This window comes from Cheilinus undulatus, linkage group 9 (genome assembly GCF_018320785.1).
Source record: "Cheilinus undulatus linkage group 9, ASM1832078v1, whole genome shotgun sequence".
NCBI lineage: Eukaryota > Metazoa > Chordata > Actinopteri > Labriformes > Labridae > Cheilinus > Cheilinus undulatus.
The window spans coordinates 20,331,425-20,348,381 of NC_054873.1; the positions used below are offsets into that span (position 1 = coordinate 20,331,425).

Here is a 16,957-nt window from a genome sequence, read left to right on the forward strand (position 1 = left end):
AGACATAGCTAAAGCTAATATTGTTGCTTTAATACCAGTCTATTTATTCCACTTCATTTGTCATAATACTCAACAATATAATGGCACATCCCATTTTTTCTGATAGTGTTATATAAATGCATAGAAAGCCTAAAATAGTTTAACCATGATCATATTAATTAACTGTTAATTACCTATTTTTATTTGTTGCTTTATTTGTTATTTAGTTGCTGTCAAAAGATAATTTACCTAAAGCATGGTGACTTTTGGGGGGCTAATCAAAGTTGTGCCTTAGGCCTTATGCCCACAGTAAGTTCTTGTGGCACCAACAACCTCAGTTTCAAAGTGCCTCCTTATAGTCATTCCTTGTTACTGGATTATAGAGGTTGACTTCTGCCTTCCTCAGTAGTATCTGTGACAGCATTTGCTGTGTGTTTCGTTTTTCTTTTTCTAAAGGAAATATCCCTGAGAAAAGGGATCCTGTCCTGACACAGGCAGCAGCTGTAGTCCTGGAAACTTTACCCTTAAAAGGATGAGTCAGATCAGTTTCTCTCCCCTTTCCTGATTTTGATTGGCCACAGTTCCAAGAGTTAAATTGTCTTTGACTAAGGGCACATTCACACCAGAGATTTTTGATCCACTTTAAACGAACTCTGGTCCATTTTCCCGGATAGTCTGGTTTGTTTGGAGTGGTGTGAAAGCTCAAACGAACTCAGGTGTGGACCAAACAAGCGGACTCTGGTCCACTTGAAAACAGGGGGTCTTGGCCTGCTTCCAAACCCTGGTGCAGTTCGTTTGAGGTGTGAAAGCAAAGCGGACCAACTTGTGAACCAAAGGCAGTAAGTGGCATAGAGCGTAATGATATACAGATTTATATGTGATTTAATACAGTCAAATACATGTCGATACCTCGCTTGGCGTCTGTGTAGCCATAGCAACACGTTGTCATTGGTGCCGATTTATTTGTCTCATGTAAAAAACGACATGCTGGACAGCTCATTGCCTCGCTGGCTGCTCCCCAATCTCTGCAGTTTAAGTCTTGTTCTGAATTAAGGACTCTGTTCATTAAAAATGGCACACCATAGGTTTACTGAACAGTTAACTGATGTTTTGGTTTCACCTCCAAATTTCACAATATGACAAAGATAAGCTGTAAATAGTGCTCTTCTGGGGTCATGATGTTTCTTGCAAGGCATGCTGGGATACTAATTTTCTATGGCCAACGTAGCTACAACCAACCACCAGTATTAACTTTACACCAAATGCACCATTCACAGCATAGAGCAGTAGTTGGTACATCTGGTCTTATCATGTGTGTTTGTGTGAACGTTCGCTGAAAGGTGAGGGTTGCAGAGAAACACACTTCCCTACAGTTCTAACTTCTATCAAACTAGAATATAAAAAAAAGTCAAAATCTCTTTGTTAAGCAAAAAAAAAAAAAACACTTCTTTTTAACCTAAATGTTGTTGCTGATAAATATCAAAGTGTTTCACACATGATTTAAAACACCCCTTGCGCTTGCTCCACTGTCTTAAATCAAGAGTTTCTTCAATCAAATTGGTACCTCACACATTTATTTACTGAATACTTTATCACTGTTTTTTAAATGGATGATTATAACACAGCCTACTGAGTGAGAAAGGGAGAGAATCAGCACCTGCAGGGCAGGGACAGATCTGTTTCACATCACCCCAGTGTCACATCTTGTAGCATAATTAGAGAGTATTACTCTGTTATTCAAACAGAGCTCATCTGCTAACAAGCTCTTTTCATCAGGTGACAGTCTATGTCCATTGTCCAGTCACAGATTTCTCTCTCATCCTCATGCCTATTCATTGATAAACATTTGCTTCCATCATGTTTCCTTCATTTTATGATGACCACAGTTCACTTCCCATTCACAGCATATTAGTTGACTTAATAAAGTTACACCTACTCCATCCTAGACATAAGAGTTACACCCAGGCATGACTCAAACAGAGCTTAAATCCAAATGGTGCATAGGGTGGAACTTTAAGTCAGTCGTAACCTCTGGTTCTAACTTCGGGCATGACGTTAACCCCAGGCGTACAACGAGCTGGTGCACTTGTCCCCAGGAGTGCAACTTTGATGAACAGAGTCTTCAAATCAAAACAAGAAGTTAGTCACAGAGGTTGGCACACTCAGCAGGGAGTCTCATCATGACCCAACCTGGAAATGCCTAGTGGGTGCAAGTGAGGGGGGGCATCAGCCGGGGTCAGTTTGGGCGATTGGACTTGCAACTAGGGGTGCACCGATCGATCGGCGCTGATTTCCTTAATTTGGGGGGATCGGTGATCGGCCGATACTTACATACGAAACCGATCTTATCCACCGATCTTATCTACTTCTACCTACTAAAATGTGAAAAATGAAAGACTAAAGGAACTGATATAATTTAGTAGTTTGGACAGAAATGCTCTAAACTTTTAATTTATATTTGAGAGAACTACCTCATGTGCAGTTAAAACAACAAGTTTATATTGTTTCATGGGTATTGTTCAATGTTTTTCAATAAAATAAGATTGGAACATTGAAGGTGTATGCTGTCAGTTATTAAAAAAAAAACAGTATTGGCCAAAAAATTGCAATCGGTGCACCCCTAGTGGCAACTGATAGCAGCCACCAGAAGAAGACACGTCCCGTTACAATTCTAAAAATCAGGAATTTCTCTGGTTTTGAAAACCGTTGTAAAATATCTGAAGTAATGTAGGAACTCAACTTAAAAATGCATCGCATACGAGTTGTGATTTTTTTTAAATTTACATAGACATTTCAGTATACTGTAGCTTCACACCAGCATTCTCATGTGTAAGCAGGGAAGACAGAATTGACTCATATTTTTGACTGTTTTTTTTTGCTCCAAAGTAGACAAAAGAACAACAAGTGGGAATCCCATGACTATGAATCAAAAAACATGTGTAAACAGCATTCAATCACTGTGCAAGTCTCTGCCATAGTTATAGTAGGGACAAAGACTCGACAAAGTTTTCCTTCAGGGTTAATATGAAAGAATAAAAAAGTGTGACAAACCTTCCATGGGCATGAAAATCTAAATGAAGGAAAGAGTCTTCATGAGACAGCGCTCTCTTGGCCCTCTGATGCTTGCTGTGCACAAGCTCTGTGTCGTAGGACAGGCCTTCATAGTGAAGGATGTACTTGTTCAGGGGATTTCTATAGTGTCCTGTGTGAAAAAACAGAGAAACTCCTGTTATTAACTAAAAGAACAGTACAGCTTAACATATCACAGATCCTTCTAAAAGCATAATAAAACACAGTAATCTCAGATGTATAATCAATTATTCATTCCAGGTTATAACTGAATATGTATATGCTTCTAAAGAAATGTGTGTGCACACAGAGCCTCCATTAATTATTCATCATTTATTAAATTCACATCATAGCAAGCCAAAATAAAAAAAATAAACAACACAAATGTATATTTCTAAACTTCTGCTAAAATAAAAAACAAATGCATGGCTTTAACAACACTGTTTGTCTGCTGCATTCATTAATCTTAGCAGATGGGAGCTGAACTGAAGCACACCATACTTTATTTTGACTCTTTTGGCAGAGTGTAACAGCCAAGTTTATCAGAATAAATAACTTTGCCTTAATACATTTTTATTGTAAGTCAAACACACAAAACGGATGATGGTGGCAGATATCTGACAGCATTAATAGACACTGACAGCATACATGTAGAGTCTGTGTTTTAAAATTCAGCTAAATCCATTTAAGTCAAATGGATGCTAGTTCTGGAGCTGTGCTCAACAACAGCCCCCAGCGTCACAGCATTATTATTTAGCCACCAGAAGAGTGGGTGGTGGGCTCTGAGGAAAATATTCTCAAGCACCTCCACCCATTTCACCAACTGCTTCACACTCAAAGGCTTGCATGAAAACAATAATTTTGTAAGAGGACTAAGGCCCACCTGAAAGTAGATTTGTTTTTGATGTTTACACAGTATTCTGGGTGAATGGGTGTATCTGAAAAAATAATCTCTCTACTCACATAGCATGTACACCAAAAGAGAGTACTTTCAGTGAATGCAGTAATTTGTACCTTCTGATACATAATTACTGCATGACTAGTGAGCCATAAATTACAAGATTCTGTGTCTTAGTATATAACATAGATGCTTAAGTAGACCAGTCTTCTGTGAGTTTCTTGTTCATGTGAATAATGAAATATTAAAGTGGTGACATTAAATATTTTAGTGGGACAGTCAATATTTAAAAGAAGGTAACGACAGTTAGGAAAGGTTCTGATTTCTAAACTACCTACAGCAAATACAATACTCAACACTTCCCATGTTCCTGTCACCATTCATTGCTTACAAACACTCAAACCCCCCACAAAACAACATTTGATTATTTAAACTACCCAAAACAGCACATTACCACCATATGCATCACTTCATTTACATTTTATCACGTTTAACAGCCTTGTTGTGTGAAAAGTTGAGACTTCTACTGTTGACAGTTTGACATGAAATCCATCTCAGGATTAAAAACACTATGAATGCCAAAAGAAAGTATGGACCATATCACCAACAGAGACGTTTTAAGACTGAAATTTGAGTCCTATATAGCTAGTTTAGTTCCGATAATACATCCATTAGCCATGTAGAGGTAAGTGGTAATTACATGATGCCATATATAAACAACCCACTATTCTATAGAATTTTATTGAGAGGAAACTTCGCTACAATAAGTATCGCGATATTTTAAATACTTCAAATAAAAAGTAACTGCCGCTTACCACGTTAAATTACATATTAGCGATAACAGCACAGGACACAGCATCGGCTATGACAAACACGGGAACAAAAATAACATAGCAAACCTGAAAACTTGTGTCATTTAATTCGCAACCACACATACTGTTTAGTTTACATAATTTGAACAGCCACTTTTAATATTTTGGACGAAAACCGTTCCGTTAGCTGCTAAACCGTTAGCTAGCACAAAGCTAGCGGTCCGTTAACCGAGTCGGCATCCCCGTCTTCTCATAACAATGGCTGTCGGCGCTATTCACACGATAACAACAAAACCGAGCCAAGGCTGACAATAAAGACGGTGACAACACATGGAAATAACTCCGCAATATAAGATTATTTTAATGAACTGCACAAATAAAAGTCGACTTTTACGCCTCGTATAATTTGTAAGCTAGAACTAATACGGCAAAAAGGGTGCAGTCCTCTTCATAACAAGCAGGCCCCGCTGCTGATCCCTTCTGTTAGCTACAAGGCTATCAGCCTTTCTGCTGCTCTCTGCCACCGCTTCATGAATTCAACATAACTTCAAAGGTTTTCACTGAAAACGCCTCACTCACCTTGGGTGTCGTTTAGTAAGTACACGATGAGAAAAACTTTAAGAAGAAGCATATCTGCCAAATCCATTGTTAGAGCATTGATGCCGATTTCACTTTATTGTCCTACTTATATAGGCGCAGACGCCCTGTGTGTTTATTGCACCTTCCTCCTCTCATCGCCTCCTCTCTCCTGCGTCGTGACGTCAGACGCCGCACAGCTTGGGCATCCCTTCCCCCAAATGCATCCACGATAAAGGCCTGCATACATTACAGCACGACCATGCACAGCATCAAACATTACTGGGTGTAATGTAATGAAGGGAATTAATTTTTTTTTTCTGTTTCAGAGCCACTTTAAAACACAGTGAAGAAGAGTGCCAAAGCTGTCTTTTAAGGTTTTAGTTTGGTAAGAAATCAAATAATTAAAATACAAGAGTCTTGCAGTTACTTTTATATACAATTCAACCTCACCAGTCACTATCTGCCAAATCTTTTTTTTTTTCTAAGTCTGAAATCTACCCATACAACTATCCAATTCAACACTCCCTACATTATTGTATTATTACGGTATAGTGAATGATTTATTTGGTGGAATTACATTTTATGTAATAGAATTAAAGTAGCTAACATCTGACAATCTATTGCTTTTTTGTTTTGATGCAAAGCTTGAGCAGCTCTGAACAATTTTGGGGGTGTCTTTTGGTCAGAATATATGAGCAAGGTCATTAAAGATGATATATTTGGCTCTAAAATTCTCATGTTCTGTCAGGGTTCCTACACACTTTTAAAAATCAAGTTTCAGACTTTTAAGACCTGATCTGAGAAAATGTAACACCACTTTTTGCACAGTAAACAGTAAAAAAATAAATAAATAAAGATAAAAAGAAAGGCATGAGATTTCTACATTTACCAGACCTTGGCTAAATGTTCTAATCCAATGAACTATCCATGAAATGTTAAATGGTATAGGGGCAAAATAAAATTTCATATTTCCGGATCATTAAAGCCTCTATTCAATCAATATGTTATATGGTGATATTTCTCAGAACACATTTTTGCTGAACTGATTATAAACAGTTAGACCATTAAAAGAAAAATAAAGTTTTTTTTTTTGTCAAGGAAGACCTATTAAAGTAAGGGTTAGCAGCAAGGATTCTTAAGTGGGCAACTATGTGGCCCAGATGACTGAGAAGTGGACTGTGTTTCACAACAGAACAAGGTTTATTGAATCAAAGTGAGTCAGTTAAAATCAGAGAGGGGTCAAGGGTCCTCCCTAATGAAATTCAGAATATGTAGCACTGAATTTTATAGAATGTTCATGCAAACATTTTTTTAAAGGAAGCCAATAAAAATTGTATAATGTTTGCTAAAAAACAAAGATTGGATAAGGACAGGTCTTCTAAAATATAAGACCTCTCACTGCTAAAAAAAACAATTTTTAAAGACTTTTTATGTCCTTAAATTTTGAATATATTAACTGACTATTTAAGACTCCTCAAGGATCTGCATAAACCCTATTTATTTACCAAACATTTGTTTAATTGGAAAAAAATACAACTTCTGTCATTAAGAGCATAATCATTTATTGTAGCCTTTAATTCTGTCTTTATACGCAACTGATATTTATCATACAGTAGTGTAGATTTATTGGCAAATTACTACAGTAATTGGTTGCACAGTAAAAACTCACAGAGTTGTCCAATTCATAAGCAGCCAACCGATTGTGAGTTTCTGTTGCTTGGCAACCTAAGATCAAGAGAACATAGCGTTCCAAAGGAAAACACCATCAGTTTGGTGTGGTTGTTAGATCCCCTTCCTCTCATGCATCAGCTCAGATGATCTGTAAGCAAGCTATTTCTGATCCTGGGAGTTCTCATCTTCGTTATGATGCACCTCTTCACGATGAATGCAGTGGATTTAAATGGCTTGCAATAACATTTCCAAAAGTCATGCAGAGTTCAATCTGTGATGCATGGAAAATGCATTCATTTCTTCAGACAAACTCTGAACATCTGTTCTAGATTAGCAGAATCAGAAAAAGTATTCAGATATTTATTCATAAACTGCTTCTGCACATGTTTTCATATCAACCACACAAGTATTAATTAGCAGCAAAGTCTTATTAGTCATATTTTCTGTCTGTTTATTCCAGACGAGCTCCTCTGGCTCCAGTGGCCTCCACGTGGCACACCTCCACATCAGCTCCTAGTTTCTGCAGCTCATCCAGCCAGATCTGTTGTTTCTGGGACAATCGATCATTGGGCCCCTTCACCTCCACCAGCTACAACAATAATAACACATTTCATCTCACACTGAACAGTGAAGAATTAATCATGTAGAAAATTTCAAATTACAAGGGCAGAATTTGACATTATTTCACCTTGTATGTGTTGTTTGAAGTGTTCCACACCACTAGATCAGGCAGACCTCCACGGCAGTGTCTGAAGTCCTTTGACATCCTTGCTATTACCCCTCCTAAGAAAGCTCCTCCCAAGCATGAAACCAGGGACTGCAAACAGAGTGTCAAAGTGGTTTTGTCACAATTATTTCAGAAGCTTTAGTAACACATGTAAGCCCAATCTTAAATCTCAGCATACCAAAATGAAAAAAGATGTAGAAAATATTACAGAGCAGCTTTTAGATTACAAATATCATGTACGGATATAAAGAGGTAGTGACTTAAATACATGTTTTAAGTCCCAGTTGTAGTGATTGGAGGGCTTGTTTTGGACTGCACTGTCTTGAATAATTTTAGATTTCTTTCCCTCGTGATAAAATTAAGTCCAGTGTAAAGCATTGTGAAAAGTAGCCTCAGTTACCAATCAACATAAGACATGTTTATCCTTGTCAAGTTTAAATTTAAAGCCATGCTTTTGGACTTCCTTTACATTTTACAGACGTTCTATGCATCTGATTATGTACGTGAGAGTGACAGGAAGTACCTGTGCCTGTTGAAGGGATGAGAATCGTTCCCAGTTGACCAATGAACACACTTTACCCTCCTGAGGGGTCCAGACATTTTCCATCATGTCATGCAGAGTCTCAGAGGATGCCTCACTAATTAACTGCACACGAGAATCGATCACCTCTTTTCTGTTCTCATAGAAACAGTCGGTGTAAAAATCCAGTGGACATGTCTGAGGAGAAAGGAAGATGATTTAAAATGATAGAAATGCACAGATAAATGGCTTAAATGAAGGTAAAGCAAAGCTTACCTGGTATGGATTTCTGAAAACATCAGGAATCCCCTCCATGAAAATGATGTCCCACAGTAGAAGAGCAAACAGTGTTGAAAAAGTTGAGCCTTCTCCATGGATTCCTGATGCATTTACAATGAGAAATCAATGTAAAGGTGATAAAAGGAAGTGTAGATATTTTTTATAGGTGTGGGAAATCAGCTTACCTTGGTCAAAGCCTTGCTGACGATAATGTGCTAAAGACAGCTCTTCCACTGAGCATATTACAGTAGCATTAGCACCCTCATCTCCCTCTCCATTTGATGGTAAAAGAAACCTAGATTTTCCAGTGCCTCCTTCATGGGGGAACAGCTGTCCACGGATAGTCACCTGCATGCAAAAGTAGAAACATTCAATCTTTAAAACATCATTCTACATACATGCATCAGTTTATATTTAGACATGTGCAAAACTCACATGTCTGACATCTTGGACATGAACACTGGGCAGTTCTTTCAGTCGTAGGCGATATTTCTTGAAGCTGGCGGACTCTTTCATCCTTACAGCTCTCTGATGAAGGGAGAGTTTATGTCCAGTTCGCACTAAAGGGTCTGACAGCCCATCTCTGATAGCACTAATGGCCTAGGATCAATAGAAAAGTTGTGAAAATAAGACAGCCATAAGTGAGCACAAAGTTGAACATATAGTTAATACCAAAGACAGCTATATTTCAAAAATAAATTCTAACAGGTTTACTTGTCAAAAATCTAGTATAAAATATCTCATTGCATGTACTGTAAACTACAGTATACCTGTGCAGAAAAGCATCTTATTTAAAGATACAAAAGCAAAAAGAAAAGGTCTGAATTTCTAGGGAAAAGCTAAAATGTCTGCTAATGCAGCAGAAATAATTTACTTGAGTATCTGAAGTCCTTGAAAAATCTCATTTAAAAGCAATAAGTAAAACTCCATGCTGCGCCAGGAGGCACTTTATCTGATGAGCAATTCAGACTTTATTTTTGCTAGTTATATCCTGAAATAAGATGTTTATCTGGATTTTTCAAGTGAAAATGGCTAATAGTAAGTGTAATGAGATTTTTTACAAGTTATTTGACAAATACACCACTAGGATTTCAGTTTAAGCGTCCTCACTTGCTCAGGTTTTTTCAGGTGCTGGTGAAGGTTTAGTGCCAGTCTGTCCCACCATCGTCCTCGACTATCAGGACAGTAGATCGACTGCAACAGCAGGGATTGAAGTTCCTCTATTGCTTCCTGGATAAAAAAGTAGACCAATAACACAATTGATCTTTGTTTATAACACACAATTGGAATTTAAATATGCAACATTTTTAGTAACAGTGAGCAAATTAGATAGATAAAAACAAAATCAAACAAACAAACAAACCTCATAGCGTCGTAGCCTCTGCAAGATCTCCACCCCTCTGGATAAGATGCGAGTGTAGGCCCAACCTGTGGTGAAACTGCGCAGGAACACAGGCAGCTGCTCCTGGTGACTATTCAATACAATAATATTATTATAAAGGGCTTAAAATGCAACATGAGTATTAAAAACCAAATGTCACATAATCCAGGTGTAAATATATTCTGGATGAAATGACTTCACAAAAAGCACTCTGTTTACAGCTTTCAGAATGAGGGTTTGTCTTGATATACGGCTTATTCATATGTAGTTCAGAGGCTCAGACATACTTCATTAATGCAATCCTCAATTCCAAAAAAACTGCCAACTTATGCTAAAAGATACAGGGGTTTGCTAATCATTTAAAACCTATATTCAACTAAATAAAGCACCAAGACAAGATGTTTAATGTTCAAACTAATACTAGTGCATCTTAAAAAAATTAGAATATCATGAGAAAGTTCAATATTTTTTGTCACTTGTTTCTGAAAGTGAAAACCATATGTAGACTTGTTACACATAAAGTGAAGTATTTCAAGCCTTTATTTCTTGCTGAAGTATTTAAAGTCAAATTTTTCTTCCCATTATTCCTTGATGTACATCTTTGTTGCTCAGCAGTGCAGGGGTGCCATTGTCATATTTTGGACTTCTCACCATACATTTTCTAATGGGAGACAGGTCTGACCAATCTAGCACTTGCATGCTTTTACTGTGACACCATGCTATTGTAACTCATGAGGAAGGTGGCTTGGCATTGTCTTGCTTGAAGAAGCAGGGATGTCCCCGAAAAAGACGTCATCTGGATTGAAGCATACAATGCTCCAAAACCATTTATATACCTCTTAGTATTAATAGTAAATCCACAGTTACCCATGCCATGGGCACCAATACACTCCAACACTAGCACAGATGCTGGCTATTGAACTTTCCTCTGATAATTTTAAGTATGGTACTTTTCCTTCAGAGCTTGGAGGGCTTGATGGCCATTATTTCCAAAAACAATTTAAAGAGGGGAGTCATCACAGCATTCTTTTCCACTTTAGGTCAGCCCATCCCAGATGAGCTTGGGCCCGGAGAGGTCTGCAGCACTTCTGGACGTTGTTGATATATATGCTTTCATTTTGCATGGTAGAGTCTTAACTTGTATTTGTAGGTGTAGTGACATACTGTTTTAACTGACAAGGGTTTTACTAAGTGTTTCTGGGCCCAAATTGTGATATCCATCACACAATTATGGCAGTTTTTAATACAGAGCTGCCTGAGGGAATCAGAGGTTTCAGACATTCAGTGTTGGTTTTCAGCCTTGCCCCTACATGCAGAGATTGTTCTTACTGAATACCTTATAGACATTAAGACCTTTTAGACTTAACTTGACAAAGGAAATTAGAAAAGAAAAAATGGTGAGTAATTTAGAAAAAACAAAGAGAATCTATGTTGTGGTAATAAGACAAGTTTACAAAAAGTCTGGTCTGAGAGTACAGACACATGTGATCCATTTTTGCCAATTATCGATAAATTAATCTTTTTGTGCTCAAGGTTAAAAGTTATTCTTTCCATCACAAATATGCTATGCACCAGTTCAATAAATTCATCTACATTGGGTATCTCCTTTTTCAGCAATTTCCTGGTTTAGCACTTTTTACATGACCAGTTAACTTACTTAACTGTGGAATGTTGTGCTTGTGAGGCATTCCCCACTTGTCCCTATCCCAACACGTCGCAGGCATCAAATTCGGAATTTATGTCTACTAGTATTTTTTAAAGTTTGTCAGTTTGAACAATGAATGTCTTGTCTTTGTGCTATCTGTAACTGAATATATGTTAAAAGGTTTACAAATCACTGTATTGTTTATAGCATTCCACACATCCCAACTTTTTTGGAATTTTGTTTGTGGAGGTTTATCACCACTTGTCTACTGCTCTCAGTCTCAAAGACACTTGCAGTGTCTGAAAGTTGCCTAGTGTTACTTTGAATTATATCCAAGAAGCATGTATCTCTGTTAGACACAAGAAGCAAATTAATAGATCTGTCACCTGAGGTCATGGTTCTGCCTCAGCTCCAGCCAGATATTTTTGGCAGCAGAATAAAGCTCCATGGCCTCTTCCCACTGACCTCCCTGCATAGCTGAGACGATCTCTAGCAGGGCTCGCATGGAGGCTTCATATCTAGTGTAATAGATGGAAAAATTAGTATGCATTCCTGGTAAAACAAACGTAAATCAACTCTTCCGTTTGACCCTCACCTGATAAGATCGTCCCTGTCCAGGAACACCTTTGCCTCACGCTGTACTTTGTAATCTGGGAAAGCTAGGCGTCCTGTGTTAACCAGTAGGATGGTGAAAAGCTGGTTCTGACCACCAGCTGCCATCTCCTCCTCATCCATAGTGTCTGTTAAGGAGAAAAGAAGGAGGATGCGAGAAAAGACGGCCCTGGGACCACGACACAGACGCACGCAGGAACCAGCAAGCTGCCTTGCCCTTTCAGGGTAGAGAGAAGAAGAATGAGATCACTAAAGCAGAGATATTAATGCGAAAGAAAGAAAAAATATGTTATTTCATATGTTTCACCTTTTCAGGATGACAGCCCCAATATTGTTCTGTGCATTAGTCACAAAGAACAGGGACTTTTGTTTGCTCAGACGGAGAAGTCCATCCACTAGCTGCTGTTTTTGAGTCCCAGAGTTACCCAGGTGGAAAGTTTTGGCCAGAGATTTGAGTTCAGGTGCTGGAAGGAGATCCAGAGCTTCCCCTAAGTCCTGAAGGTCACTCTCTTTGATTGACAAAACAAAAGAGAAGAATATACAACAAAAATCACATTTTGAGGTTTGTTGACTAAACCTTAAATGTACTTTACAAACATGATGTATTGTATCACACTTTATAAAAACTTGATTTTGTCGTGTACAGTCGTGTAAGTAGGCCTGTCCACAGAATTGGCTGGGCCCCTGAAAAACCCAGTGAATAGGCCATCCCCAGTTGTGATTTATTAATGATATCAATGCATGGAAGGAAAAGACGCACTGGTGCTAGTGCCCACCAAACAGTTACTTCATTTTGGAGCTGAAAAGGGTGTCAAGCTGTAATTTGATTCTGGTGTCATAAGAATTTATTTTGTGCCGCTTTTCAACCAATTTTCACTACTTTTCTGCCCAATTATGCAACATTTTTTCCACCTTTACCTCATTTTCAACACTTTTTGCCCCTTTTTGATCCCTTTTAACCACTCTATCTGGCTATTTTTGCAAAAGTTTTGCCACTCTTTTTCCATTTCTGACACTTCTTGACCCTTTAACCCATTTTTGCCACTACTTCTCACTACTTTCTCAAACTCCTTTTGCAACATGTTTGCCACTTTTAATACATTTTGACCTCATTTGCCTCTGTCAACCCATTTTCCCCACTCTGTAATTCTTTTTCACAACTTTCACTGCAATTTTTTTTCTAACCCATTTAGGACATGTTTAACCCACTTTTTGGAATTATTTAATCATTTTCCCTTAAAGTTGTCTCACTTCCCCCGTGTTACTTTCTGGCATCTTTTTGTTTGTGCACATCATGGCTTAGCTTTGAAGTCTGACATTACTTTCCAAGTGGTTTAGTCAATGTACCCATCCACACTGTGTCAAGCATTAAAGAAAAAGATGTAATCAGTCTTTATGCTGATCATCACATTTTCTTGTGCAGGTCACATAATGGTATCACTTTTGTTTTTTATTTGTTTCCTAACCAGCTAAAAGCTTCATGCAGGATTTTTGATAAAACAAGTAAGCAAAAATGGATGAATTTGGCAAAATTACTGTTACCATGTAAGCAGCAGCGAAAGGTTAAAAGGTGGATATAAGCAAAGACATTCAAAACTGGTCATGGAGGAAGAAAATATGCTAACAACATAATTGTTTTAGGGACTTTTCTTACTTGCAAACCCAACTAATCACTCATTTACTGGTAAAGACTGAAAAGATTTTGTATTGCCTATCCTAGCATGCACTGGTAGGGATTAATAAGATGTCAGATCGGTTTCCTATCTTGTCCTCACTTTCACTACTGCCTACATCCCCTTTGGTAAACAGCAGTACTATCTAAAGAAAAACAGTGCAATAGAGTAGTTCAAATAATTGATGTCTCCTGGTTATACCTTGAAAACATAACCTAAACAAAACTCAACAGCATAGTAAAGAAGCGAAGTTAAAAATATATATATATAGATACTTTTGGACATCATCAAATTCTAAGAATTCTGAGTCAACAGTACTGAAAAATACTAAACTAATAATAATAGTTTAAAAAAGCAACAGATCTTCATCAAAGCCAAAAGCTGCTGTAAGCAAAAGAGAGAGCTATTGCCATTGTATAGTTAATGTGATAATTTTTTTATTTAACTATTTTAACTGAATAATAACCAATTATTGAAGAAACCCGTCTTAATTTATCTATTTATATTTATTTTTATGTATTTATTTCTGACACAGTATATAGGCTTCTTTAAAATGTTAGCCCTTTTTCTTATAACTACATTTTAATGGGTTAAAAGTGGCAAAAATTGTGTTGATGGGAAAACATGGGTGAAAAACAGGCAGAAACATTGTAAAAAGGGGTTAAAAAGGCAAAAATGGTTTAGAGTGACAAAAATGTGCACACCAAATAGTGAAATGTGGGAAAATGGGCAAAAAAAAAGAGTGAAAAGGGGTTAACAGTAGTAAAACTGGGTTAACTGGGTTTCTGAAAGGCAGAAAAATTGGTTCAAAGTGGTAAAAACGTGTAGATATAGTGTCAGAAAGAGTTTAAAAAGTGGCAAAAATAGGCCTAAAAGATAGTGAAATGGGATCTTAAAAGTTGCAAAATCTATTGAAGGTGGCAAAACTGTTTATGTGGTAAAAATGGGCAAAAAAGCAATGAAAATATGTTAAAAATGTGGGGAAAAAATGGGTAAAAAGTGTGAAAATTTGATTTGAAAAGTTGCAAATGCAGTGGCAAACATGGGCACAAAACATAGGTAAAAGGAAAGTGGCACAAAAAAAAAAAAAAAACAATTTTAACATCAGGACCCTATAATAGCTTGACACACTTTTCTGCTCCAAAATGAGGTAACTGTTAGCCAGGATGCTAGCACCAATGCCACTGATCCAACACACAAACACTGATACCATCAGTAAATCACAACTGGGGAGGGCCCATTCTCTGGGTTTGCTGGGGCCTAGTCCTGTCTAGATGTAGTATTTTTGTTGCCTCGGTGTAACAATATTGCTTGACTTTTGCTAGAATTATTAAGTTTATATAGTTTAAAAATCTGGATTTATAAAAATCCAAGATATGACTTTAAGAAATGGACTCTCCAAAAGATCTTCCAAAATGTAAAATCAATCACCAGGATTCATTTACCTGACTGTAGAAAACCAGCTTGAACAAGCTCCTGTGCAACAGGCCCCAGATCACTGCTTATCTCTTCATAATCCAGTTTATTCACCTGAAGCCACTTCAGTTTCCTCTGGAAGAGTCTCACGTACAGTTTCTGGCCCATGACTTTAAGAAGACAAACACATTAGTGACAAAATCTAACTTACATCTAACAACAGCTGGTTGATATTACTTGTGCATACCTGATAGCTTCTCAAAAGCATTCACTACTGACATGTCATGATCATCGAACAGTGCTCTATCATCCTCATTCTCCAGGACAGCCTCGAGCACAGTGCGGAAGTTACGCAGGTAGTAGGGAAGCCATGTGGGGTGAGAGGTCTCAACAGCCTGGTCACTTTTAGTGTTCACAGCACCAGAATCTGTGAGCGAATCACTATTGATCACTGCAGCACTTTCCTGGGATGTTTCCTCTGAAGTCAGGGGAGGATCACATGTGGCGGTGGTAAGAGGTAGGTGTGCTTCTGTCGTCTCTTCTTTTTTTCCAGACACATTATTATCCTGCTCTCTGTTTTTGTAATCATATTTTGCTTTCTTTCTAAAGACAGATTTGTGGCCAGTGAAGGGTTTTCTCTTTGCAAGTTTAGAGGGAGAGGAGTGCAGCTTTGGGGTAATCCGTTTTTGGACTGATTTAGATTCATTTGCTTTGAGTCCTTCCTCTGAACACGATAGACTTTCCACTGCTTTTGGAGTCTTTGGGCTGCTTTCTGTCAGGTCAATGACCGTCACACAATCTTTTCTGTATTCTAAACTCTGAATCAAATTCTCTTTCTGTGAGTTGCTGAGTGTCTCAGAAGAGCATATCTCCTTTTCAGTAAATGTTTGTGAATTTGAATCCTCTTTCACTGTGCTCTCAGGTGCCTTTTGACATTTCTTAGATAACTTGGAGGCAAGACTTCCCAGGTCAAGCGTCCTGACCACACGATTACTGCTCAGCTCCTGTGGTATGTGCTGGCAGTTATTCTTTTTAAAATAAGGGCTGGTACTGGTCTCTTTCACCTCTTCTTCCTTGCTTAGATTCAGCTCTGGGGATTTTGGAGGATTCCTTCTGGGTGACAGCTGGGTGTTTGGCACAACACTACCACTTGCTGAGGTTGCACTGCTGTCTCCTCTCTCAAAGTTCTGACATTGTAAATCAATGTGCTCATTGATCTTGAATCTTGGTACCAATCGGCCACACAGGGGGCAGGCAAGCCGAGGAGGAGGCTGGCTGCTGAAAAACGAGGTGATTGGAGATGTGGTAGCAGGACTGGCAGAAATCCCAGCTTTAACACTTCCTTTCTTCTTGGTCTTGGACAATGATAGCCTCCTGTTTGCTGTGTCTTTGGTAGCTCTCTCGGTCATGACGACGTAAGGAAAGTTGAAAACTCATGCGTTTTTCAGGGGCTTCCCTGCTTATTCAACGAGGATCTATCCGTGTAATGCCACGGTTTTTGATTACTTTAAACGCTAACGCCGACTTAGAATTGAACACAAGTTGTGCCAACCGCCTAAAAATATCCAATTTTTATTAGTATGCAAGAAAACGCTAAAAGCATTTGTATAAAAGGAGTGACAGCGGCTAAAATGGAAGCTAACATACCGGTGGGTCATTTGTTAACAGGAACAGCAGCAACAAAAACAATCCCGCT

At 38.1% G+C, this 16,957-nt stretch overlaps 2 protein-coding genes across 3 annotated transcripts in view; both read right to left on the reverse strand.

The window, feature by feature from the left end:
* Positions 1 to 5,488, reverse strand: part of LOC121514982 (disintegrin and metalloproteinase domain-containing protein 10-like) — a 29,297-nt gene extending 23,809 nt beyond the window's left edge. For both annotated transcript variants that reach the window (XM_041795488.1, XM_041795486.1), the window contains exons 1-2: positions 5,338 to 5,488; positions 3,031 to 3,181 (exon numbers count right to left, since the gene is read on the reverse strand). In XM_041795488.1, the coding sequence (XP_041651422.1) occupies positions 3,031 to 3,181; positions 5,338 to 5,404 (218 nt within the window). In that variant the 5' untranslated portion in view covers positions 5,405 to 5,488. The remainder of the gene's footprint in view (positions 1 to 3,030; positions 3,182 to 5,337) is intronic.
* Positions 5,489 to 6,887: 1,399 nt separating this feature from the next.
* Positions 6,888 to 16,950, reverse strand: fan1 (FANCD2 and FANCI associated nuclease 1). Its single transcript, XM_041794763.1, has 13 exons — positions 15,509 to 16,950; positions 15,291 to 15,431; positions 12,480 to 12,681; positions 12,156 to 12,389; positions 11,947 to 12,078; positions 9,898 to 10,006; positions 9,645 to 9,764; positions 8,970 to 9,134; positions 8,720 to 8,882; positions 8,532 to 8,635; positions 8,259 to 8,453; positions 7,697 to 7,825; positions 6,888 to 7,597 (listed from the first exon to the last, which is right to left on the reverse strand). The coding sequence occupies exons 1-13, from the start codon at positions 16,668 to 16,670 to the stop codon at positions 7,460 to 7,462; spliced, it is 2,994 nt and encodes a 997-aa protein (XP_041650697.1). The 5' UTR covers positions 16,671 to 16,950; the 3' UTR covers positions 6,888 to 7,459.
* Between the last annotated feature and the right edge of the window lie 7 nt (positions 16,951 to 16,957).

Coding starts and splice junctions, on each gene's coding strand:
- fan1 (XM_041794763.1), bottom strand. CDS start 16,670: ATGACCGAGAGAGCTACCAAAGACACAGCAAACAGGAGGCTATCATTG. Junction 9,765..9,897: donor AGAGGCTACGACGCTATGAG/GTTTGTTTGTTT, acceptor TTTTTTATCCAG/GAAGCAATAGAGGAACTTCA. Junction 7,826..8,258: donor CATCCCTTCAACAGGCACAG/GTACTTCCTGTC, acceptor CTCTGTTTGCAG/TCCCTGGTTTCATGCTTGGG.